The sequence below is a fragment of the Hyalella azteca genome, unplaced genomic scaffold (genome assembly GCF_000764305.2).
Source record: "Hyalella azteca isolate HAZT.00-mixed unplaced genomic scaffold, Hazt_2.0.2 contig13460, whole genome shotgun sequence".
NCBI classification, from domain to species: domain Eukaryota; kingdom Metazoa; phylum Arthropoda; class Malacostraca; order Amphipoda; family Hyalellidae; genus Hyalella; species Hyalella azteca.
The window spans coordinates 255,920-283,804 of NW_025943383.1; the positions used below are offsets into that span (position 1 = coordinate 255,920).

Genomic DNA, 27,885 nt, shown 5'->3' on the forward strand with positions numbered 1-27,885 from the left:
CATAATATACATCTATGTTAGAATCTCAGTATTTAAATCTAAACACTAAAATAAATTCTAACAATTACACATTTTATAACAATGTAAAGACAGAAAGATTCATTCATATTAACACATCTGATCACACCGCAATTTTCCCCCTGACGGCAATGCGGTATATATTGCAGCACCAATTCATTAGGATTTAAATACTTGATAATTCTGTTAGCTGCTAGTATTGTCCTTTGGGATCATATCAAAGCTGGATTAACATGCCGCATCTAACTTGTCTAACGTCTTGCAATACCTTCAAATTGATCTAATTAAATCATTAGAGGCATACTGTGCCAAAATATTTTCCTTCTGTATCATGTGAAAAGATGAATGTCACTAACAGGAATTAATTTCAGAGAACAAGTTGAAGCATAAACATTCCTCCAAAACAGCGCGAGCAATGTCTTCTCTTCTTTCACGCTTGAAAAGAATTCATATTAAAAGGCACCCAATTATGAATATCAATTCTGGCAGTCACATCATCAATCGGTTATATATATATTTTTAATATTTTCTCTAATTAATTACAGTCGGAATTATGCTTCATTTCGACCGCTCTAAAATACTTCAGGATCCTGAAATTTTGCTGCATTGTTCAGCTTGTTTACAGGATGAGTTTTGTAACAGTCATATGAACATGTAATCAAAGTTTCGAGGAAGAATATCTATCAGAAAAATAACAATTAATTGTTGAGAATGAAAAAAACAAACACTGATGCCCAAGTAGCCCATGATGAGCGTTTTCTTCATTATTTATCTGCGCTTCAGTTCAAGCGAAACCCTTATTATGCACTGATGAAAATCACCCCCCTCCCAAAGTTGCAGAGAATGACGGCAATTAAGCAAATGGTTCAATATAATGATGCGTTTCCGCATGTATAGCCAAATTAGTATCTGAATGATAAGCAAACAGCAGAGCCCTTTGAAATTAGCGAGGCTCAAAATTTCAAAATTCAACTGGGAAATTTTCAACCTTTGCCAGTTGTCTGAACGCTAACACATGTTTTACTGAATCCGTTCGCATTATTTGGCCATGATCGAAAAGCGATAAAATCAATGAAGAAATCAGCAAGCTAGTTTTCATACATTACGCACGACAATAAAACACGCAATAAGGTGTGAAATTGCCGTTGCAGTATCATTTGGGAATAAATTATTATTAAATTATTCGTTTTATTGTTGAATTAGCGAGCAAAATTACCTCATGAAGAAAGACTCTCGTGAACTTCAAGCTTGATAAACTCGCTCGAGCCAATCCTCTTTCCAACCTTCGAGCCTCTAATAACTTTTCCCTTATTCATGGCAATCATACGATGCTTTCTTCCGCAGTGAAGAAATGATCAACACCGCACACAATTTCTTGACTAGGACCTCTGGGGTTCATGACCGTTCTAGATCCGCCAGGAACAAGGGTTTTTTCATCGTAGCCTAAGCCGTGGATATCCCGCAGGGCTCTGGTGCTCGCCAAACGAGTTCGATCAACACTCGCTGGCCTCCCGAGAGTCCTCGAACCGCTAACAAGGGTCTCGCTCGAACAAGTGTCACCCGAAGAAAATTCCGGTGTTTTGGCTCCGCTAAAGTTTACTTGGGGACGAAAGCCAAAATTAACAGACTTCTTCTGAAGATGCCGCTCATCCGAAGACGCCTGTGCGGATTTGGAGGCTTCCAGATCGCGTTGGTGATGAGGAACTAACGACCTTCTGGACAGTGATGAATCCACTGCGTCGTCTGTCCCGTATTGGCTCCATTCTGTACGAGGGAGTTCCTGGTTGCCGACACCCTGTCACGATAATTAAAGCTTCTGAGAGCCCATCGGGTTAATGGAGCTCGCCTGAATAAAATACTTCCATCACCCGGCCACAGGGACTTGTTTGTGCGTGGGTGAGTTTACGGGCTAGTTGACAGGAATATTTTTGATCATAATTTGACATGTCTGCGGTGTTGGTGCGTAGTATGTTTGTCTCTGTGTGTGGGCGTGTGTTTTTGAATTTGATAGCATGCTTTGTGAAAGGAAAATAAGGCCTGGGCAATGCAAAAGAGTACGTTGCACCTACAACGTTTCAAGTGAAAGGTTCTGTTACGTTGTTAGATTTGAACATTTTTATGTGAAGACAAATAAAATGAAGTTCTACGAATCAATCAACAAATAGAAACAAAACTGAAGCAGAGGTTTTCTGAAGCCGAAGTATATAATCAAACTAAGTACATTTCTTTATTTAAATCTGGAATTCAATAACTAAAAATCTTAAATTTCAAAAAATATAAGCTTGAGAATTATTTAATTTATAGGGGATGCAATTGCAAAACTTCAGTGACATGGTCTTGGAAAAAATTGCAGATCAAGTTTACTTCAATAAAATGATCATCAAGTTTGTGGTAATTGATAAATATTATACATAGATAAATCTACTTGCAACTTTTTTAATGAATTATCGCCACATGTATATATTAATTAAGTTTACCTATCAAATGCTTATCAACATGAATTTCTTTAGAGGATCGAATTATAAATAAAGATAAGTTTGTTCATTTATTACTGTATAAATTAATATTAGCAGACACATTTTGAAAGTTGAAACCTAATTTGACTCACAAACTGGCCCTGGTCGACGAAACCTCCGCTCTTTGCGTCAGGAGGTTCCATGGGCGACAGCAGCTTGTAAGTCTCCTCTGTGGTGGTCGAGCGAGTCGGAATTTGTTAATATGGATAAATGTGAAGAAAGTGGATAAAATATTAGCCTTTAAAATATTGATGCTTTCGACAATGAAGCCTGAGTAGTCAAAAATGACTTATAGAACTTGATGAATATATTTTTATGTAGATGTGTAAGCGAAGCTGGATCTAATACTGAAAAATAAGGTAATCTACCATGAATGTGAATTTTACCTGAAGCCTTCATATTTAATCCTAATGGGAAGTTACGATGCCACTGATGTCAGAATAATTGATGCTTGACAAAGACGTCTAGTTCTCTCTCCCACCTTTATGGCAGCCGCCATTTCATTGCAAAACATCCCATCACTGCATGGGATGTTTTATTGCTAAACATCCCATCGGTGCATGTGATGTTATATTGCTAAACATCACATCGCTGCATGTGATGTTATATTGCTAAACATCACATCGCTGCATGGAATGTTTTATTGTTAAACATCCCATCGCTGCATGGGATGTTATATTGCTAAACATCCCATCGCTGCATGGGATGTTATATTGCTAAACATCCCATCGGTGCATGGGATGTTTTATTGTTAAACATCCCATCGCTGCATGGGATGTTATATTGCAAAACATCCCATCGGTGCATGGGATGTTTTATTGCTAAACATCACATCACTGCATGGGATGTTTTATTGCTAAACATCCCATCGCTGCATGGGATGTTTTATTGCTAAACATCACATCACTGCATGGGATGTTTTATTGCTAAACATCACATCGCTGCATGGGATGTTTTATTGCTAAACATCACATCACTGCATGGGATGTTTTATTGCTAAACATCACATCGCTGCATGGGATGTTTTATTGCTAAACATCCCATCGCTGCATGTGATGTTTTATTACTAAACATCCCATCGCTGCATGTGATGTTTTATTACTAAACATCCTATCACTGCAACAAAAGAAGTAGTCTCACCTATGTTGGACAGCACGTCTGGTCCCCTCTTAGCCCTCTGAGGGCTGGCGCAGTACAGGCTCGTCTTGACTTCAAACAACTTGGCTCGAATGTCCCCTGGTGGCACGCTGCTTGCACCCGATTCTATTTTGCTGACTTCTTCTTCACTGTGGTGATTCTGTGGTGATTCACATGACTCTCTGGAGCGTCTGTTGCACCACCATAATCTTATTACAACAGCTGTAATAAGCACCATCACCACCGTCACCACCGAAACCATCACCACCACCACCACCACAGAGCTCACTGCCGTTCGATCTTCGTTCACTGCGTTGCAAGAAGCAAGATGGAAAATTCATTAGGAAATTATAGTAACGGAGATCATGTACATTATTATTGATCCGATGCTTCCTGAAATATTGACGACTTAAATGACAGTAACAACTTATTCAATTTATATAAATTTATGAACTGCAATTTGTTGAGAAGATTGCAGATAATCTTGAAAATTATAATGGCTTGCGATTATGTAGTTGTGATGCCATGTTACCCTAACATTATCAACTTGAATAAATTTAATTTTTATGTTAAACAGGATTGTTTTATTTATTATAATAAAGCTTGACTATTATTTATAAATCCGGAAATTATTAACATCATTATATCAATAACAACGGTAATTTTAGCAACAATTACAAAAATATTATTTTATTCTGAATATATGATCTGCTAAAGTTATGATCTCTAAGAATATGTCCTGCTCTACTCTGAGAGCGGATACTGCAATATTTATTCAAACAAATTCAGCTGCCAAGCTGAGATCATTTGCCATGCCAATCTGGCCTAATGAGCATGGCATTCATACATGTCCTGATGGTAATTGAAGTCTACATAAGCACTTTTAGAACTTTAACATAGCTTCTCGCAATGAAAACAGTATAAAATGTGATTTTCCTTGCTACATTGTAATATTTGTGAACGAATGTTAGTTCTCGCCACTAGCTATAGAGAAGTTCCTATCACCATCATTGGCAGAGCCACAATCATTGATAGAATGTTTACTATCAGTGTCGTGTCGAGTGCCCGAGTTGAGGCAGAGGTCTTGTGTTCGTAATTAGCCGATGGTTTTTATTTCGCTGCACGTCGATATTGACAACTAAGGCTCGACTTTAGGCGTTCACTGAATGGCCTTGCATTGGGCGACCTTGATTTACAGTTTTCTTGTTCCACTGCCGAGCCTCCGTTAATTACATCGACTGTAGGCCTCGCTAAAAAAGCGCCGGTAGTTGGTAGGCTGTTTGTAATTAGCCGACGATACGCCGGCTGTAATATAAATCAAGCCAGGCAGATGGAAAAAAGTTGTTTTAGCTATTGAAAGCTCCAACAATAGAGGCGTGATTTTGAATACAAATTTAGCAAGTCTTTTGTTTGTGTTGAATACGATGACAAATATAGCCTGTGACGTGGCTGAGTTTGACATCCTACAAGTATAAAAAGAAGCTCCATAATTACGCTCTGCGGCACCGAACAACGAGGAGGTCGGGGGGAATAGAAGCGATTCTTGTCCGTGAGCTTATCGCTGAAAGAGCTCTAGCTCTCAATGTTCCTGGTGCAGTGAAGAGCTTGTCTTATTAACTAATTATAACACTTAGCGGAGCCCCCCTATAACACAGAGCAGAATACCCCCTTCCCCCTGAAAATTTGAGCTATTTTCTCTTTACATGGTATGTTAATCGATGCGCTAACTGAATATTCAGTGTAGGTTCAATTTGCTTGAGTAAGATTCACATTCTAATTGTGAATCACTGTTGGAAAAATAACCTATGTTATCAAATTAAATAATTTAAGCAACTGTGTTTGGGAACAATTTAGAGTAACAATCAACTTACATATCTCTTCATTAGTTAGTTATTAGTTTCGATTAAGTGTGTTTTTTAGCCTAAACGCAAACTTAATAAGAAAGTCACGAAACAAATGTTTGCATTGTGAGATTTGAAGTGAACAAACACGAATTTTCATCAAATATGCGTAGTTCAATTATTTTTTAAATCTCAATAGGGGGAAAAACTTTTATACTTTCCATTCAATTATTATCAGTCAAGTTTGATTCAGTGAATAAATGCGAAAGCTGTGATGTCATGGCGTGTTAAATTATCACCGGAAGCACTTAGTTCGCTCATGAAAGTAAGTGAAATGCCTGGTACAATTACCGTGGATTATAATAAAATAATGTAATAAAGGAGCTGTATATAATAATAATAATAATGAAAGTATTTGGATTACAATTTCATTCCGTTGATTTAAAGGTAGAAAAAATGTTAGTTGATCGTACAATTATTTGAAAATAATTTAAAATTAGCTCTGTTTGCATCTGTTTGCATAGCGTTTGGTGTATAGGTGATTGAAATTCCTGTTGGTGTATTTCAATATGTAATTCGTGATGACACACAAAAGCACCTTAATACCTCACTTTCATGTACACCAGCGCCGAGATGTGCCAACAAACTCCATTGTGTTGTCTCGAATTTCCAGAAATCAAACGACGCACAAGCAAAGCAGCTCATGTGTAGCTGTGTACCCTGACTACCATTAAGCTGCATGCAGATAGCCTCAGCCAAATATATGAGAACTCCAACGGCTTTCTAAAGCCAAGCAAATGCTTCCGAAGATGGCATCCGAGAAACGATTTGTGACGAACGGAAACGTGATTCAACATTATCATGGACCGTGCGCAGGGTTCAATAGTGGAGTGAGACCTTGCAGGTGGGTTTTCGATGGAGATTGTTGATGTGGCATGTTAGCCTAGGCCTAAATAAATTATCTGAGGCCTCTCAATTGTAGCGGCACGATTCAACGTATATTGATGATTTATTGTACTAGGTTTTCGGCGACTTTCGGTTCGTAGAAATCTACCCAAGGATTGATATGAAGGGCAACGTTAGGGTAACATATAAACTTAGCATTACAAAATGTTGCTAGAAAAATGAATTGCACGAATCCGATCTTTTTTTAGCTTGAAATAGCGTTCCGTGTATCTTCAAATCCAATTTCACAAATCATAAAAAGATTTTAAACGTTATAAAGAATTATTTGCTGCAAATATCTAATTTCATGCATGAGTTTTATTTGTAATTACGACAACAATAAATCCTAAAGTCTCATGGTTTCAAATCCCTGAGCCTCCCCAGTCAGTAGATCCCACCAGACATCATACACACCTCGGTCTCGCCGGGCCGTTCTTGACGTAAATGCGGACACGTGGACGGGCTGGGACGTGGCCGGCCCGTGTGCGACGTACACTTTGATCTCGTAACGGGTTGCGGGGTCGAGACGGCTGACGTTAAATGACGGCTGCTGGGACGTCACATTCGCAAACAGAGAATTGTTTGCGAGGTAAACCTGTGTGACAAGCACGCCGAAAGTTTAAAATTAGTGTGGTATTATGTGTGCATTGTTGATTTCAGGAACACCGGGAAATGATTTGTAAACCCCAGGAGCGTTGCTTTATTGTACAACAAACTTCATTCTATCACGAATTAATGAGCGCCAACAAATATTATTTTGTGTTCAAAAATATTATTTGAGCACCAAAATATTGAAAATTTTTGTGTCTATCTGAAATAAGGTCGAAGGAAAATGATAAGAAGATAAATTTGTATGGTGCGTACATAGCCATGCGCTAAATACATTGTACGTTCATAGCCTTACACCAACATGGAATGATGTAGAAAGATCGAATTACTGCAACTTCTGACTCTAATTCGGTTGAAGCTAAATTTTGTCGAGAGGCGGTTAGAAAAATCTCCTACCTAGAATTCTACTCTTTGATGTCACTAAATTGCGATCTTTAGAAAGATAGAGAAACTTTGTGGACAGAACCTTAACATCTGCGCTCGACGGACGGAACTTGGTCCTGATAAGAACAACTTACCGGGGCCACTTCTTGCCGCTGTTTCTTGCCTGACTTTGTCTTTGTGCTGATGGCAGAGACGAAAATATCGGATCGGCATTTACTACAAATTCTAACTTCTGTTAGAAGCCTAACTTTCGTTAATAGGCACGATATTATTGTCGGATAAATGACGAAACATTTAAAGAAATCATCGCATAAGGGAAGAGTTTAGAGATATAATTGAAATGACAGGAAATACACTAAGAAAACATTGTGTGCTTAGATATATAAAAACATTTCTATGTAAACTCGTGTAAAGAACAGTTATATGACTTTTATTTGAACTCGTTTTCGGATATTAGGTTTATTTAATGCATTATTTGGAATCACTTTTTCGCCCAATGATTCTATTAGTGTAGCAACGACAAATATGCCACTGTCCGTTATCATTATTCGATAGCCTTAGTCTCATCATGTTATTCATGAGTATCATAATGAGCATAGTTATAGTATCATTATCATCATGCTATTCATGAGTATCCTAATCATCATACTGATAGTTATCATTATCATCTTGCTATTCATAAGAATCATAATAATCATATAGTAATCATTATCATAATGATAGTAATCATAAGCATCATAATGATAGTAATCATAATCATCATAATGATAGTGATCATAATCATCATAATGATAGTGATCATAATGATACCTCAGCACGGTAGAGGGCGTCGGGAGTGCGCGCGGTCTCGCACGTCAGACTCAGCGACGACGCGGTGATGTTTGCCAGGCGGCAGGACGACAGCGGGGCCGGCATCTCTGTGAGACATCAACGGAACTGCTTAGTGATGTGGTCAGTTTGTTCTTAACGCTATGGTTATAAATATTGAAATAAATTAAATTTATAGTCATTTCCATGAAGTATAAGTTTTAGTCATTTAATCATATTAAAGGAAAACAAGTAATGGAAATGTTGTGCTGATAAAGTTCTCATCCATTTGTGAGTCCGTTATACTGTATGTTTAAACTGACTGGGAAGGAAAGAATTTCTACCATGACAGTTTAGGTAGAACGATTTTTATGAATTGCAGTAATTGAATTGAAGATTTACAGACGAATCAACCAGTTTCGTAGAATTGAAAATTGAATTGATATGTAAACATGCCAGTTTACGAACGCTAATTTTTTCACAAACTAAATTGGAGGGATTTAACGTTTAACGCCCTCTGTTGGTGATCGTGAAAACCCGCTTTTGCAGACGATCGATCGTCTAATGGTCAGATATAATCCATTTCTTGAGTGTAGTTAAATATAGCCAAACATTTTTTCTGTGGCTCTGTAAAGGAAAATACTGGTGAGGCAAAGATAAAGTTGAAGCTCGAGCTGAAGTCCGATATCCCTTTCCGCTGCGGTCGGATTGTCACAGCACTTGTTTGAAGTTTTCATTACTTAAGGCAGGACGAGTGCTGGCAAAAACGAAGGCTGCGCGTGATGTTGAGGTTATGACCTGTTGGTCAGTTTCATGGCTGAGCCAGCATAAAGTGATTGGCCGAAACCGAGCAATGAAATGCAATATTTATTTACCGTTTGCCCAAGTTGTATGATTGACAAGCCGGTAGATGCTAGCGGAGCTGTGTAGTATGATGCAAGATCCCGGCAATCAAATGAATTTTTAGCACTGAGAAAAGAGATTCCGATCTTTTTAATTACATTTTATTGTGTAATTTAGTTGATGCTAGTTAGCTTGTGCAGTGTGATAGGAGATATACAGTACCTTTATTGATAGCTTAGTTGGGTTAAATGATGAAGGTAAATGCTAACATAAATGAAAAAAAACAAAGGTTTCCATTCTTGAATGCAACCAATAAATTACCTTACAAGGATGCTCTTCAATGCAGAATAATAACATTGGGTAAAATTTATGAACTTAGCTGTCTCGTTGAAATCAATTAAACGTATGAAAGACCTCGTATAAAATATTCAAGTTTTATAAATTTATGCGACGTATTCTCCCTATTCTATTTTCTGCTCTAAATTAACATTTATGTTATACGCGCTCGCGGAACAGTGATACTGACTGGCGACAGTGATGGAGAAGTTGCAGGGCTGTCGCTGAGCGCCCATCTCGTTGACGCCCAGACAGGAGAGGTGCCTGTCGTCCGAAGCTTTAGACGGGTAGACGGTAAAGTGCGCCGTCACGCGGTCCTGCAGCAGCGTGTCCGACCTAATACAAACGTAGAAAAACTTGCTAAATTTGGTTGAACTTTTATAATTTATTTTATTGAAACTAATGAACGCTTTCATGAAAAAACGGTTTTCTAAGCATTATGTAGGCAATTTGCTTGCTTCTACAGTTTTACGAGTAACAGCGGAGCTTTGGAATAAGGGCTTGAGGTCTGTAGCTTTCTTTATGGAAACGGGAGAAAAGCACACGATACATTAGTGTGCTTAGCAGCAGCAGGTGCTACCCTAACAAAGTTCGGGGACTGTCTAGGCTTCGGCCGAATAGTCACTACCCTCGGCGAAAAGTTATTGTGGGTCTGCTTGGCGACCCGATCGAAATCAGTTTCTGGTCAGAATCTCCTTTCCGACTTTATAGTCGCTCGAGATTATGACAAAGGTTGGCCAAGCCGAGTCATACCGAGATAGCAAACTGCCCTTCGAACCCTGAGCCGAAGAGGACATAGAGAACCTGATTAATGTGTTCCCCGAGTCATAGGCGGCCCAAATTCAGGGTCGCTCATGCCTCTAAATCTTGTTAGCATGCCGACTCGAGGCACCGCAGTGTTGATAACATAATTTTTCATCACTACACGACGTCGTACGCTTGTTTCGCTCACCTCTCAGCGTCGGTGATCTGCGTTGTGGTGATCTCGCCGCTGCCGTTCCAGCGCCACTCGATGTTGTGCACGGGCGGGTACGACGCAATCGAACAGGTCACGTTGATTGGTTCGTCGTAGATGAAGTACGTGATAGGCGCACTCGCACACACCGGCTTATCTGTACAGTGATGACGAGTGCTTCATTTTATAATTAATTGTTAGGAAGTATTTCATTTTTCCCCTACACTGTCCACTCGATAAAAAGTAACAATATTTTTCATTTTAATAGCAGCGTCTATTTAAAAAAATAATTGGAGGTGAATTTAATTAATATTTACGAATAAAATCTTTAAATTTTATATGATTGTCCTATTTTTCTTTAATTAGAGCGGCCACGCAAATAAATTACTCAAATTGATGCCACTAACATTTTATTTTGAGTAGAACTGGCTGGCTGGTAGTACTGGCGACGCTGTTGGTAGCGACACAATAGTACCGTCCTGTTCGGCTCCTTGCCGCCGACTGAAGAACAAGAGAGTCAACCGCGATGATGACTCCAGCGCTCAAGTTCTGCTGCTGCCGCTGTGACTGTCCAGACCAAACAAATAATTTACTTTATTAATACATGGATATATAATCAAAATTCAGATAAACCTAGCCAGCCAATTGATATCACTGCAAAATTCATCATAGATCTCTATCTGAATAGCTATCAAATTGCTGAAAGTGTCCACAATTACAACAATTATTTCTATGTATTTATTAAAAACTTAAAACAATTGCTTCAAGAGCAAAAGCATTTCTTCTATGTTTTTGTACAAGTTTCAATCGAAGATCAAAATTTTCTTCCATACATCATTGTATATTTTCATAGTGAAGTCTAATCAAGACTGCATTCCCCACATGAGCATCCCGCTTATCTGACTTCGCGCATATGACCTCGTAGATATGACCTCGTACATCTGACCTCGTAGATATGACCTCGTACATCTGACCTCGTACATCTGACCTCGTACATCTGACCTCGTACATCTGACCTCGAACATCTGACCTCGTACATCTGACCTCGAACATCTGACCTCGTACATCTCACCTCGTACATCTGACCTCGAACATCTGACCTCGTACATCTGACCTCGAACATCTGACCTCGTACATCTGACCTCGTACATCTGACCTCGTACATCTCACCTCGTACATCTGACCTCGTACATACGAACATCTGACCTCGTACATCTGACCTCGTACATCTGACCTCGTACATCTGACCTCGTACATCTGACCTCGTACATCTGACCTCGTACATCTGACCTCGTACTTCTCACCTCATGGTACCACTCAATGGACGTGACGGGCGGGTTGGCGTCCACTTCACACGTAAAGTAAACGTCGTCGCCCTCCTTCAGCAGCCGCGGCGAGAACGACTTCCCGAATGACGCCACAGCTTTCGGGGGGACTGAGGAATAACTCGAATATTACACAAAGCCAATGGATTGCTTTGTATAATTACACAATGAATTAAATAGTTACTTTTAGATTTTCAAAGCCCGCAGGATATATTATCGCTACAGTCATCGGAAATGATTCAGATCGCGGTAATGGCAACGCATCAGCTGATCAGTCTCGATATATAACAAACCCGAGAAAAGCAATGAGTAGGAATAGCGAATTCCCTGAGAATTACAAAGTAAAGCTTCTTAATGAATCAGAAGATAGCAGCTAAAATTGCAATGAGCTCAAATCCTAATCTAAGACACGTTGCAGTCCTGCTGACTAATGTCCCAAGGCGTGACATGATGCGCGTCGAATGCTATCAGCCATGGAGCTTCTTTCATTTTAAGGGACATTTCATTCAAGACGGGACATCAGCCATGGAGCTTCTTTCATTTTAAGGGACATTTCATTCAAGTCGGGACATCAGCCATGGAGCTTCTTTCATTTTAAGGGACATTTCATTTCAGCCATGGAGCTTCTTTCATTTTAAGGGACATTTCATTCAAGTCGGGACATCAGCATGGAGCTTCTTTCATTTTAAGGGACATTTCATTCAAGACGGGACATCAGCCATGGAGCTTCTTTCATTTTACAGCATCATTGGTCTACAAAAAATCTCCCTTGCACCATCCAACGTCCTTCTTGATGAGCAAAAAATACTTTTTTCCTCTTGTACGACTCAGTTTTTTCAGAATCATCATCGATATACAACTCCTTTCACTACAATTATTGAACTTTCAACCATGGTCTTCAAATTTGTTTACAATTCATTCTAAAGTCTATACTAATAAAGCATGTGAATGTAGAGGAAGAAGGAAAGTCTGTTGGATTTATACTGCACGACAAATTTCATAAAACTGTGATTTACAGGGTATTTACAGGGTTGATGAGAACTATATTTTCTGACATTTACTTCGTCAAATTACACCAGTAGCAAAGAATTCAAGGTAGATCTTTCATTTCATATCAGATCTTGCAACTTACATGTTCCGTAACTCTTTGTGACAAGATCCAAGCAAAATATATCGGCCATCAGCCAAAAAGAAGAACACAAACAGCGAGCCAGCCAGGCTTAGCCTGAGCCAAATCTCTCCATGTTCTGGTATCCGTTCAACCAGCACGCGTCCAACTGACAACGTTCACGTGTCACAACTCACAGTACTTTGCGTTACAAAAAATGTACAGACTGTTTCTGCATGAGTAGTTGTCTTTGTCTATGTACTTTGTTTGATCCAAGTGATCGCGTTTGTAAATAGAAGTCGAGCGGCCAAGCAGGCACGCTAGTGCTGGATGGTTCCGGCCAATTGCAGTTATTCGGTGCGATTGAAAGCAAACAGCCTCATATTTGGAGCGAACAGATTGCCTGCTTCGAAGGAGACCCATGAAGCAGATGATGTTGATCGAGAATCCTATCGAGGGTCATTTCAGAGCTCCAGAAATCATTTGCGTCTAATCGTGGTGATTTGTGTCGAAGGAATGAATCTCTGCTGCATCAGTCGCATCTGTCTTGAGACAAATCTTGCGAATATCTCAATCTGATAATTCGTGGTAAAAATTCTAGTAATATTATATTGGATTATGATGAATAATCAGAATGAATTAATGGCGGTAGAAATGTTCAATAATTAATTCGATTTTAACGTTGTAAAACAGTACTAAATGTAACAAATAATGCCTAATGAGCCTTGGAATTCAGATTATGCATCTTGAACGTTTCAAAATAGGGAAATGAAGTTCGATGTAAGTATATCAACGACAAGAAAATATCAATAATATTCTAAAAAGTAACAGAGTAAAGTATCACAAAATATCTGCAGCCATTAGCTACTAACACGTACTAAGTTAGCGTGCATGTGAATAATTTCTCAATCCCTGCTGGAGGTGGAAGCTGGTGGAGTTATAGAGAGAGCGGTTATAACTCACAGTGGACTTTGATGCTGGTGGAGTTATAGAGAAAGCGGTTATAACTCACAGTGGACTTTGATGCTGGTGGAGTTATAGAGAGAGCGACCATAACTCACAGTGGACTTTGATGCTGGTGGAGTTGTAAAGAGAGCGGCCAGACACGGCAGGGTTACTAGCCTCGCACGTCACCTCGGCCCCATCGTCTTCCCTCGTCACGTTGAGCTCGAGGGTCGAGCTTGTCACCAGACCGTACTGAGTGCTCTGCGTGCGTGCGTTAGCAGGATCGCATCAATATGAGATTGTAGGAGTGGAATGAAGTGAAAGGATGGCAGGATAATTAAGTGATAGGATAGTGGAATTAAGTGAAAGGATAGTAGGATAATTAAGTGATAGGATAGTGGAATTAAGTGGAAGGATAGTAGGATAATTAAGTATTTGTGGAAGGCTATATCAGTGAGTTATAGAATAGCTCCTCATATTTCTAATCTGTACTAACGAGTACCAATAATAGACGGTGAAAGTGGCGCGCAGAGGAAAAAAAATTTAACCAAAGTACTAGTTTTAATTTCGAAACGCGATGTTTCACGTGAAACATTACTATCATAAATAATATTACAGATATCACAATATTAATACGATATTGATTATTTCTTTAAAATTCGCGCATATATCACAACAAAATTAAATGAATTAATGACATGAGAGAAAAATAATGAGTACCTGCGTAGAGGGGGCGAGATGCTGGCCCTGCAACCCCCACGTGATGAGGGCCGGGGGCGACGAGCCCGACGTGGTGCACGTGAACCGCACGAGCTCCCCTTCCCGTGACGATGATGGACCCCACACGCGCACGCTACGTGGCAGCACTGACGTGCCCACGTGCAGAGATAAGTTATTATCGTGTCCACGTGCATAGATAAGTTGTTATCGTGTCAACGTGCCAGGTGTAGAGATAAGTTGTTATCGTGCCCACGTGCCAGGTGCAGAGATAAGTTATTATCGTATCCACGTGCATAGATAAGTTGTTATCGTGTCAACGTGCCAGGTGTAGAGATAAGTTGTTATCGTGCCCACGTACCAGGTGCAGAGATAAGTTATTATCGTGCCCACGTGCGTTGATAAGTTGTTATCGTGTCCACGTGCCAGGTGTAGAGATAAGTTGTTATCGTGTCCACGTGCCAGGTGTAGAGATAAGTTGTTATCGTGCCAACGTGCCATGTGTAGAGATAAGTTATTATCGTGTCCACGTGCCAGGTGCAGATATAAGTTATTATCGTGCCAACGTGCCAGGTGCAGAGATAAGTTATTATCGTGTCCACGTGCCAGGTGCAGATATAAGTTATTATCGTGCCAACGTGCCAGGTGCAGAGATAAGTTATTATCGTGCCCACGTGCCAGGTGCAGAGATAAGTTATTATCGTGCCCACGTGCATTGATAAGTTATTATGCATTGATAAGTTAACAAGCATCCCTGCGTGGCTTCGGAGGAAAACTCCCAAAGATTTGGCAGCTCCGTTAAAAATTATTTTTTTCAGTATGTTTAGTTCTTTTCATGATAATTCTCAACAAAGTAATTTCAAGTCAATCAACATTCAGTCAATAATTCTCATTTAACTAAATGTTCCACTTCGCTTCGAAGTTTAAAGAATAATAATAAATTTCTTCGCGATTAAGCACAATTTTAAAAATTTGAGATTTAACAAACGCACAAATTGCAGTTAACTAAAAAATGTTGCCTTAACGGTTTTGCGAAATGCAAAATATCGCCAAAAAATAATTAGGTGCAGACAACACCGCCGCGCAATTTGTATTGTCGGTAGCTTCAGGCCCTTTGTATTAGTCACGCCAGACTTCAAACGCGCAAACAGGCTGAATAAAATATAAAATATTAGTTTAATTCCTATAGTGCTGATGTGGGATGGCAAGGACATTTTAATATTTTTTGACATAGCATGTTTATTGCTTAGGGTATCCATGAAATTATTTGAAATGTAGATCACCAGTATTTAAAAAAAGTTTCTATTGAAAAATTTATACGTATTTACCTTTCCAGAGCACCAGTTTTTTTAAAAAGGAACCTCTTGAGAAGTTAATACTTATTTACCTTATGATCATGTATATCATGTATTCTTCCATAGATAAAAGATTAAATTAACAGGATACTCACGCAGCAGTTTGATGGTTATCGTCTTAGCTACCGGGGGCAGTTGAGGGCTATTAGAAGCTTCGCAGGTTAGACTGGCGTTCTCCCAAAGTCTCGTGAGCTGCGGCACCGACAGCCTGCTCAGCACAACGCCCTTCTGCAGCGCCTCCGTCGGTGCTGGCAAGACTTCGCCGTCTCGTGTCCATGTCAAGCGTGGAGCAGGCGAGCCTGATATCACGCAATATTCATTACGTTTTTAGTTAGAATTAATTCAAGTTCATGTTCAGATATATGAATAATTTATAGAATAAATTAAATATGTTTATCATTTAATTTTATTGAAGCGCTTAACGTAAATTTAAATGATTTATTTGGAGATAAACTAAACATATAATTCATCAACAGATAATTTTTGACTACAATTAATTTAAGTTCATGTTTAGATATATGAAAACTTTGTATAATAAATTATATATATTTATCATTTAATTTTATTGAAATGCTTAACGCAAATTTAAATGCTTTATTTGGAGATATATTATTACTAAACATATAATCATCTACAGATAATTGGCATGGAACTTCACGTGCCTTTATACATAGTTCTTTAAATGTATATATTATTGTAGCACTTAATCCGTTGACTTATCGCAGATAGAAGCCGTGAAACATCCATACCTATCTGCCGCATTAAGACATATTTTGCATTTCAATATGAGCATCACTCAAAAACTCGAGAAAATCTCTTGATTTCTTGTTTCTAATGAAAATATATAAATAAATGACGCCTTGCAATTAACCTGTTTCCGAAACTTTACAACTTCAACTGCAAGATATTCAAGCTAAAACAATTCAAGCTACAACTAAAAAATATATTAGCTACAAACACAAAGTAAATAAACTCTTCTACTTATTTACGTCTGATTTTATTTGCTCTTAGCTTGTTTAAAGTAATGAACTCTAAATGAGTCGTACATTAACAGCTAAAAGTCAGCCAACATTACAGCTCTACTCTCAATTTTTGTAATGCGACAAAACTATTTTTGATAAGCTAACCCCCAAAAAATATATTACTTATATAAAATAAAGCTCATAAAGTGAATGAAGAAAAACTCCTAATCTGCGAAAAATGAGAATTCTCATCATTAATTTCATCACAATTCAAATGGAAAACTTTATTTCCACCACTGCAAAATTAAATTTAATATGTTGAATGCGTACATAGATTATGATCTCAGATAACAAAAATTTATTATTTTGTTAGATATTTGCTAAAACACAATCCTAAGTCGCAGGATTATCTCGGAATAAATGTTATTGCTTTCTTGAAGTATTATATTCCAATCAATCCTTACATCCTTGATCTCATATGCCCGAGACCATTCGTTGGCAAGTTTTAACTCGCGGGAGAAGTTTGTGTGTGTAAGATAGCAGCTGAATTAATTGAGAAAATGTGTTAGCTTTTGGATAAAATATCAAATGCTTTCATCTTGATCCGTTTCCTTTCCTAATATAGTAGCTATCGAAATAACAAGGAAATAATATCAGCTACATGTTTATTCACCAACAATCGAATACTGAAAGGAAATTGATGTCAAACAGTTTTCTTAATTACCCTTTTATATATTTATCTCTAATTTTATATAGATGCAATATCATTAAAAAATTCAGAACAAAAATAAAACATTAATATTCAAGAAATGACATTGATAAACAGAAATGAAACATTAATATTCAAGAAGTGAAACTGATAAACAGAAATGAAACATTAATATTCAAGAAGTGACACAGATAAACAGAAATGAAACATTAATATTCAAGAAGTGACACAGATAAACAGAAATGAAACATTAATATTCAAGAAGTGACACAGATAAACAGAAATGAAACATTAACATTCAAGAAGTGACACCGATAAACAGAAATGAAACATTAATATTTAAGAAGTGACACTGATTAACAGAAATGAAACATTATTATTCAAGAAGTGACACAGATAAACAGAAATGAAACATTAGTATTCAAGAAGTGACACTGATAAACAGAAATGAAACATTAATATTCAAGAAGTGACACTGATTAACAGAAATGAAACATTAATATTCAAGAAGTGTTACTGATAAACAGAAATTAAACATTAATATTCAAGAAGTGACACTGATAAACAGAAATTAAACATTAATATTCAAGAAGTGACACTGATAAACGTCACTTCTGACACTGATAAACGCCAAGTATTACAGATATTTAATATGATATCAAGACAGCAGTAACAAGACATGAGCACCTCGTCTAGCGATGCAGGAGAGTTCGATGGCCGAGCCCTCGACGTAGGCGCGAGTGTCGGCGACCAGGTCGCCCTCGCCGTCCTGGATGGTCACGCTCTGCACCGGCTCTGTGAGGGTAGAGAGGGGAAGTTATGAGCGAAGTAGGGCTCTGTATTACCGGCTCTGTGAGAGAAGTATTACCGGCTCTGTAAGATTAGGGAGGGGAAGTTACTGGCGAAGTAGGGCTCTGTATTACCGGCTCTGTGAGAGAAGTATTACCGGCTCTGTGAGAGTAGGGAGGGGAAGTTATTGGCGAAGTAGGGCTCTGTATTACCGGCTCTGTGAGAGAAGTATTGCCGGCTCTGTGAGGGTAGAGAGGGGAAGTTATTGGCGAAGTAGGGCTCTGTATTTCCGGCTCTGTGAGAGAAGTATAACCGGCTCTGTGAGGGTAGAGAGGGGAAGTTATTGGCGAAGTAGGGCTCTGTATTACCAGCTCTGTGATAGTAAGGAGGGGATGTTATTAGCGAAGAGGTCCTAATAAGTGGTTTTTGTGGACCAATTGAATCCTTCTTGAGTGAGACCGAGAAGTATATATCTAGACCGAACGCCGGTGTTGAACAATGATGTGCATTAGCGTGGATTAATGCAAACTAGTGCAGAACTCCCGAAATGAACATTTGAAGTGAATCAATCCAAATGAACATCAGTATTGATTTAAGTCATTGATTCAAGATGCGTTGAGAGATTTGGTATAACATCTACTGAAGGATGTTAATGTGTGTCGCAACGGCTGCGATTTTAACCGAACGGGACTGTGAATACTTCGCACGTTAGTAATGAAAAATCGGACATTGCGCTCATCGGTAGATCAGGGGCCTATTTTGAGTGGATATTCATCATGATGGCGATGTATTCATGAAAGGCCTTCATAAGATACATTTTAACAAGGTCATAGGTCATAGCTAAGTCTCTGGTGGAGAAGTTGTCGCGATATGTCGCCGGGAGCGGAAGGTCTTCGTGAGATATCGAGATGCCTGAGGAGAGGTAATCTTTTAAGGACTTCGCGGGAGGTCTTCAGGAGGGAATTTTGTTGAGAGTTCGAGAGGTCTATTGTGAGGTGTTTATGGGAGTCTGAGAGGCCTTGAGTCCAAGAGATATTCGGGGCAATGATACACGATGAACACCAGTAATCGACACGAACAAAAATAGATTAGTGAAATTGAGGTAAAATCAATGTTGAAATCATTTCCCACCTTGAAATCGTTAGAATAGGATCCGTTTCCAATTTTAATAATAAAACGGATTTCATGATGAACAAAAGGCTAATTATTTCACAGAAAATTATAAGATTTAACGCAAAACTTATGAGGTGTTCCTTCAAAGTGGGCGTTTGATGGCCCCACCAGTGACAGTGAGGCTGACCCACCAGTGACGGTGAGGCTGACCCACCAGTGACGGTGAGGTTGACGAGGGTTGTGAGGGTCGGGGAGCGGAAGAAGTCAACCCTGCACTCGTAGGCGCCCGCGTCGCTGAGGGTCGCCCGCTGCAGCGTCAGCGTCGCCGTATGAGCGTCAACCGAGACACGCGCGTTGGCAACACTCATCGCGGTGTTGCCAGATGATGTCTCTATTTTACTGCGACCATCGAGGCTGCAGGATTTGAACAAAATTGACCTGAATTAACTAATCGTAAGATCGCTTGATATTTTGAATAAGTGGTGGTTGTTGAATAGTTTGAATAAAATGAATTAATGAATTGATGAATTGTGCAAGTGAATGGTTAGCAGGAATAGGGTGGCTCATTGGTGTGAAAGGCAGATCATAGAAGTTAATGTTCATGTAAGTGAATTAAGGCAGGAATTTTGTGAATATGTTGTATAAATGAAACAAGCGAGTGAATGTTTGTTTAGGAAGTATAAATAGTTAAGACTTGAGGAATAAAGTACAAAATTGAGGAAGGGATCAAGACATAATGTACTAATGTAAGAAAATCAACATAAACAATAGCAGAAAACGTAAATAATTCAAGAAAAAATCAATGAAAATGGAAAACAGAATAACTAAAAGTTGAAACAAAACGCTGCAGGCAAACCTAAATCTGAACTGCTGTTCAATACCGACCGAGTACAGATAAAGTAAAGTTCGTAAGTAAGAAAAATGATAAAGTAAAGTTTGTAAGTAGGAAAAAATGATAAAGTAAAGTTTGTAAGTAAGAAAAATGCTAAAGTAAAGTTTGTAAGTAAGAAAAATGATAGAGTAAAGTATGTAAATAAGAAAAATGACTGGAAATTGGCGAAGAACTTGAATCGAAGCACAATTTAATAAAATAATAAATATTGTAAGAGGTAAGTTGTACCTGACGACGGGGGTGCGGGTGCCAGCTTTGTACCACAGGATGAGCTTGGCAGCGTCGCCGTGGCTCACGTGGCACGGCAGCTGCACGGTCTGCCCTGCGACGGCCGCCACGGTCGAGGCTGTGGGAGGACAAGTCTGCTTAGTGGCCGTGAGTGGCCTTAGTGGCCTGCTTAGTGACCTTAGTGGCCTGCTTGGTGGCCTTGAGTGGCCTTAGTGGCCTGCTTAGTGGCCGTGAATGGCCTTAGTGGCCTGCTTAGTGGCTTTAGTGGCCTGCTTATTGGCCGTGACGGTCAACAGAGAGTGGCTTCTGCTCGTGCTATTGCTCTGGATATGCCGCAGCAATTCTTGTTTAAAGAAAAATTATTTGAAAATGCCCAGCGCAAAACAGAGGCTGATGCTATCGAAAGCAAGTGGATGTCGAGTGTATCTGTTTGAACGAACGCGACGTAGTGATGAAGCAAAAAATTTGTTATGATCTTATTCCTCTGATGGACAACTTTATCCTTGTTTTTGCGTCCATCGGCTTGAATCTTGAATCTACGGCAAGTACTGCGACGTAATCTCGACAGCGTAGAGCACTTACGCAGATACGGGAGACAGCGCGAGTTACGCGCACCCAGGCGCAATTGCCGGATCTGGAGAATCCAGCAATTGCCGGATCCGGAGAACCCTGGCGACCATCAATCGAACTGCTCAGGCACCGGCACTCGGATAACGAGTAGGCTGTTTTGCAGGCCTACAAGCTTTGGAAAGACTTCAACCATTTGTGCGAACTGAGCTGGGAAATGACCATCATTCATTGCTGTACTCTAAATCAACATTTACGGAAGGCACTCATTTTATGAATTATCTCCTTCAAAAATTATGGAATCCCATCTTATTTGGTTAATTAAGTGTAATTCAATACATAACATGAATTTTATATATTGATAACCATTAATATACATATTTATCCACGGAAATCGTCTGCAAATAAAGGCTTAATAACAATAATGGGAGCCTTGAGTGAAACTTCAACTTATTATAGGTTCATTATGGCAGCGCCAGGACATCAAAGGATTGTTGCTAAAACTTTCTCTTCTCTAAGCCATAAATGTATAACTTTCTATCGATGATGGAAGCCATGAAAACTATAGTCTACTTGAATAAAAAGCACTGATGTTAACCTCTACTGCTTCATATACGTTCAAAGTTACGCAGTAAATCAGAACAAAAACAACTTTGTTTTGCCCATTGGAGCCTAAACAGTTCATTCACATATTAGGTTATAGCCAATCCCCAGAAATACAGAACTCTGGAGTTAATTCGTCGTTGCTTGGAATGTAGGAATAATTCAGGAGAATTAGGCGCTCAGGCAATCGAGGTAACTTCGTAAATACAGAGACGATTCTCGGCAGCGGTGAAGCGGCGTCACTTGAGTGGTCCTCGAGTCTCGGCTATCGAGGCTGAGTTCAGGTGATGCAGAGATCATGAGTCTAAAATTAAACAGAAGCGAGTCTCTGATACCGAGATACGAACAGTTTTTAGATCATTCATCCGCTGTTGAAACTGTTGTTATAACATCGAATCATGCATGCAAGAGATAGGGGAAAAATGCCAATAACTTCATTTAGAAGCAACGCGATTCATTTAGAAACCCGCTTAGAGAATTAATATTTTATTAATATCCGCTGAAAAGAAATAACATATCAAGATATTACGAATATCCGCTTAAATGAACTTTCTAGCCATAACTTCTATAAACCCTCTAAGTTAGGTTCCAAAGACCGTCGATTTACTGCTGAAAAATTTATATGCTTTCATGATTACATGGCTGTAAAATTATAAATTCAACAGGGGCTCAGTTTTCATGTACTGTTAAGACTTGCTTGAGCTCCGATTACCGTTAAATTTTCATTGGTGAATTTAATTACGACGAGTTCCAAAAACATTATTTTTCCGACTTTGAGCAGAGTCAGATTTATCAACTTTGTAGTATACTTTTGATCTATATTCTTTGTTCCATATTCAATTATTATTAGCCTGAAACAGCCCGCAATATAATTATAACTTAACATTGAATAAGAATTCCACAGTGATCATTTCAACTTATTTGATTTCAAAATGGCGACAATCTTACGAGGAACAGCTGGTGGGAAGTGTGGAACAGCTGAAAACGTTTCGGAGAGAGACGCATTCCTTCATGTGTTCTCTGTTCTTTTCTTTTCATGTGCTTTCAAAACCCTTAGATTGAGAACTTTATTGATCAGAAGAAGCAAAAATAAATCTGCAAAGAATTCGAGCGATTAAATGTTTGCTTATGGCTTTTTTAAACAAGGCTATGTCGAAAAAAAAAACATACAAAAAATATAACTGAGTACTCACTGCAGTGAGTGACAGAGAGCGCATTTTCTCGTCGACGAAAACGAAGTCACGGACGGACAGACAGACGAAGGGACATGGCGAGCACAAAAGGGCATTTTTCCCATAAAGGAGAAAATGTGCCAAAATGTTATTAAAATTTTATCTTGTCATACAAACTAGAAGTGCATGCTAATTACTGCAAACGGCAGCGCACAGTTCGACGTGAATACGTAGGGCAGAATATTATAGTTGACACTGCCGCTACGAAGACTCTAGCCACGATACTCTGCATCTCCAGAGTTGAGGTTGCTGAATTACATGTACACGTACGCAGATGCACACAGCACACAACTCTATTTCCAACGTAAACCAAATCAAATGAAGGCTAAGGCTCTAGGAGTCACTTTTGTAAGATGTGTTTCACTCTCACATCCAGGAGTAAGATGAACCTTTATTCAAACTATACTTGTTATAAAGAGAGGGTTGACATTGAGCAAGTTTTTTATAATCGAAACTTTGAATTATGGCTATCATGTTTCAGATGCAGGTCCAAAGATAAGTACGAATAGGTAGTGAAGCAATTTTTTTTCCAGCCATTACTCTATGCATAAATAAAAAAATATCATTTAATCACCAGTTACGACTGATGCATATTTAACAAGAAGTGGCAGAAAATTTTACTTGATAGCTATTTTTAATTGCTTGAAACATTGATATGTGAGTGCATTTCAAATTAGGCAGCTCATCAAATAGCAAAAAAAATTTCTCCGATTTAGAGCAAATCACATTTTTAATGTACAATCTATAAGCGGTGAATGGATACTGTGCTTGCAAGTAGAAAACTTACAATTGTTAGTTTTAAGCTACACAGATAGACGGTTAAGAATATTTAAAAATTTTGGCAGGTGAAGCATTTTCCGTAGAATTATCAAGAGAATTTCGCGTAGAAGAATTTTCCGAATCAAGAATTTTCCGTAGAATTATCAACGTTAAGATACTCTACCGTTGTTGTAAGATCATACCTGAAGTGGTATAGTATTATACCACGTTTTTCTTAGCTCGCTTTCGTGTCCGTCTGTCTGTGATGATCAAATCTTGCAATCGATATTTCACCAACTTTCCCGCTAGCTAGCGCTCTGAAACTTTTAGGGAAGCTCAGCTCCCGATGACAATACAATAATGAATAATTTGTTGCACGTTTCCAGGCGTATTTATTCAATGAAATGTATGAAATGGAATACGGGAACAACAATGTATCCCCTCGAATACAATTTTCTACAGAACTTCGGAAAGAATTTTCTTTCGTGCATTTGCGTGGCCAACTGAAATAAAATGAACTGAAATTTTCATGTGTAGGAACGGACTAACAAGGAGAAAATAAAATACTTAAAAAAACTTTAAAAAAAGCACGTTTTTCTTGCGGACTAAAAAGTAGAAAATAAATTATGGATCGCCCCAAAAAACGTGTGTCGGGCAGATTTATGATTAAAGCGAAAAGCACACACCACACGAATTTTGGAAATTTGATGGTGAACGTACAGCCCGACACACGTTTTTTGGGGCGAGCCATAATTTATTTTTTACTTTTTAGTCCACAAGAAAAACGTGTTTTTTTTAAGTTTTTTTTAAGTATTTTATTACTTGTAGATATGAAAGACTGCGGTACTGCAACAATTTACCATAAAACTTTATTTCAAATTTCATTAGGTGGAGGTCTAAAAATTGTTCAGTGACCACTTTTCCTTATTTCTCTTGAAACAATGCTTCGTCAACAAATGCTCTTAATTGAGAAAGAATTCAGTGAAGTTAACCTCTCCTCATCCATCTGTTCTATGTTTGTGAAATTTTGTTCGTTCGTGAGCATGATGCAGTATATATCTAGGCGAGTTGCTAGTGCCGGTATCCACAATACCTGTCGTACTGAGATATTAGGTGGGTCTGAAAAGTTATCACAGTGTAAGCATCATGAGGTATTACGAATGGAGGAGGGAAGGGGATTTAATTTTTGCTAAATAAATTACAAATTGAATATTTCTTCATGGTTTGAAGCGGTATTTAAATGAAAATTATATCTTAAATGGGGATTTGAACGGATAATTTCTAATTAAAGTCAAATTAATTTAGTTTCAATATAAGTGGCTGGATTCAGGATAACCGGGTTTTTAAATCTCTACGTGCCTTTTTCCCGGCACCGCCGAGTTAGGCAGCTACTGCATTAGATATTTAAAAATGTTTGTTTGTGGTCGTGCTTGAGGGTTCGGGGCGTGACACTGGATATATTATTAAGGCTTATCGAGCGTGAATCCGCGCAAATTATTTTATCAGATATTACCTGGATCTGATACGTAATTTTTAGTGGAGGAATAAACCGCCGACAGGGATCTGGTTTGGAGAAATTTAATAAAAAATCAATTTTTAACCAGCTAAATATACTAAGCTTTTAATAACCAGCTTTTCTACATTAAAATTCAGTGTTGTGGTTATATGATAGTTCAATGTTAGAAGTAGATATGATTACCTACGTAACATTATTTCAGTTACAGTACTTTACCGTCATCCTTTCATCTTTAATTATTAGTCTGCCTCAAGCTACGGGGATAAATTAAGACAGTTAAGAAATTTCTCTAGATTTACAATTGTGCGCAGTGTGCATCAGTGCACGAAGGCTAATTTCCTATAACTTCCATGCTAGAGTAGCTGAGCATCGGGATTGAAGTCATCATACAGTCTTCTCGCTCACCTACAATACTCAGCTGTGGGCGGATTCGCGGACCAATGGACGTTCCGAATATTTAGCTTACTTAATTTATTTGACGTATATATATTATAATCCCTGAATATATGCAGACAATAACTTATTGAACACCACCTTCAGCTCATCTCCTCATGAAGTTTTTAAGATAGATAACAGATGGACTCGGCGATCGAGGTCTTCATAAAATGTGTATAGATCCTGATCTTATTTTCTTTAATTTTCCATTTTAATCTTAATCATTTCATTACATGGTGTAAACTCTTCGGCTCTTTATTTTTATAAGTAATTAAAAATATTATTTTTATGTTTTATTTATAATTGTGTAGTTGGTGACGGTTAAATCTATCGTAGAACTCAAGGGAAGTAACCCTATAATGTTCTCCGCTCACAGATACCGGGTACTTTACGACCGCCATTAAAATGTAACGAAGCAAAATTATCGAAGAAAGCAAGCGTTTTACGGGTTGGCCTTACTTATAAAAGAATTCCTAAACTGCCTGAACCAATTTGACGTTTCACCTGAATTCAAATTTAAATATTTTTAATACAGGCTTCGGTGTAATTTTATGTAAAATCCTCAAAGAAGGTTTTATGTCAATGACAAATGAAATTTGTAAGCCCGATTGATCTACGATTGGGTAAAATATGCTTTTTATCATTTAATTTAATGAACATTAAATTTGTTTAGAATGAAAATAATAGTAAATTTTTAGTTTTTGAATGATTCATCCGGGATACAACTTAGTTTGAATTTAATTCTGGTTTATTGGCGCAAATTTCTCGCAAGAAGATGGAGCCTCATTAGGATAATGTAAAAAATTTCGCACCTTTAATAACAATGCAGTTTCCAGTAAAACGATCGAAGCGCTTATTCTTTGTTTTTTCATTATTATGTGTGATTCTGTTGCTTTTTTCTTTGCCAAGAAGTTTCTTTAATAATTTTAATGCTTTGTATTTTCATATATAATTTATTAAAAACTTTAGCTGCAACTTAGACCGTATTTTCAATTTAGACTGACTATTTAAGAGTTTGATAAAGTTTTTAAAACATCTTATATTAATATTCTGTTAATGCGTGGGAACTCTAGTAATATCCACTGTGCTAACAAAATTTGGAAATAAAGTAAGCTCACCTGCTGTGTCGGCCACGACCTCCAAAACATCACTAGGGGAATCCGATTGTACGTTGCGACGAGCGCCAAATCTCACTGGAAAATCGGCCTCTTCTGTTGAAACCAACGCCCTTCCTTGCTTCCTGACACCAACCAAAGTGTCGCGATGACCTCCGTTTTGTTCATGTGTTAGCGTGAGGATCTCGTGATCCTCATAGATTGGCAGTTTCTCGGGTGTTCTTCGTTGTTGCCCATTTGTCGCCTGCAGGCCAATTGATGGAGCAGAAACAGGCAGCAGCGTCGCGCACGAAAATGGCATCCCACAGGCGACTAGAGTGGAATTTTGATCAGAGAAGGTCTCGGATGAGTGAGCGTTGCTGGGCATGGCTTTCAAGGGGACCGCAAACCGCTTATTATTACTTATATTTGCTACGCCTTTTGGTTGTACATATTTTTGCAGATTTTTATTGCTTATGTTTTGACCATAATCACGGGGTGGAACTAAATCTGTCATAAATTTCACTTGTGCGGGCGGTTTTGTGCTTGCATAAATTTCTGGCTGATGCCGGTCTGAAGAAGATGTTGAAGCATCGTTGAGATTAAGGCCATTCTGGGAGTTGGTGCGACCCACTTGATGGACTGATCTTGAAAAAATATTTTCACCCATGGTGTGGTTATTACTATTGCGCGTTGAATTATAGGCAGATGTTGAAATTGCATTTATAGATTGATATATGTCTTTTGACTTTCGTTCTCGCTTGTAAGAGATGTCCACATTCTTCTTCTTAATCTGGCTTTGATTAGGGATTTTTTCGGTATCGAGAACAAGTGGAATAGGCGAAGATTTTGAAATGAAGTTAACTTTATGCAGAGGTGCAATATTAATGATATATTTGCTGATCGCATCTTGTTTGATAGCGTATTTCCTGCTGCTTGTTGCTGGGTAATTACTGAGAAGGTTCCCTCTTGGTGGGAAATTACCTTCAATTTCAGTTTCAGCCGAGAGGTTCTGCTTGAAACCACGAGCTGTCTGTAGGAAAACTAGCACCATGGCGTTGATGAGAATAACTTTGACTTTTAACAATTGCATTCTTTTCTTCATACTGCACGTTGAAAACGAGTGCTAACTAATATTAGGATCT

General features: G+C 38.5%; 1 protein-coding gene across 1 annotated transcript; it reads right to left on the bottom strand.

The window, feature by feature from the left end:
- LOC108666895 (hemicentin-2) lies at window positions 1-27,885 on the bottom strand. Its single transcript, XM_047883679.1, has 16 exons — window positions 26,765-27,885; window positions 20,535-20,652; window positions 19,629-19,828; window positions 18,200-18,307; window positions 15,937-16,140; window positions 14,490-14,635; window positions 13,886-14,030; window positions 11,696-11,826; window positions 10,799-10,958; window positions 10,389-10,548; window positions 9,627-9,772; window positions 8,261-8,367; window positions 6,872-7,052; window positions 3,675-3,980; window positions 2,627-2,703; window positions 1-1,813 (listed from the first exon to the last, which is right to left on the bottom strand). Exons 1-16 carry the CDS (start codon window positions 27,843-27,845, stop codon window positions 1,340-1,342), a joined length of 3,744 nt encoding a protein of 1,247 aa, XP_047739635.1. The 5' UTR covers window positions 27,846-27,885; the 3' UTR covers window positions 1-1,339.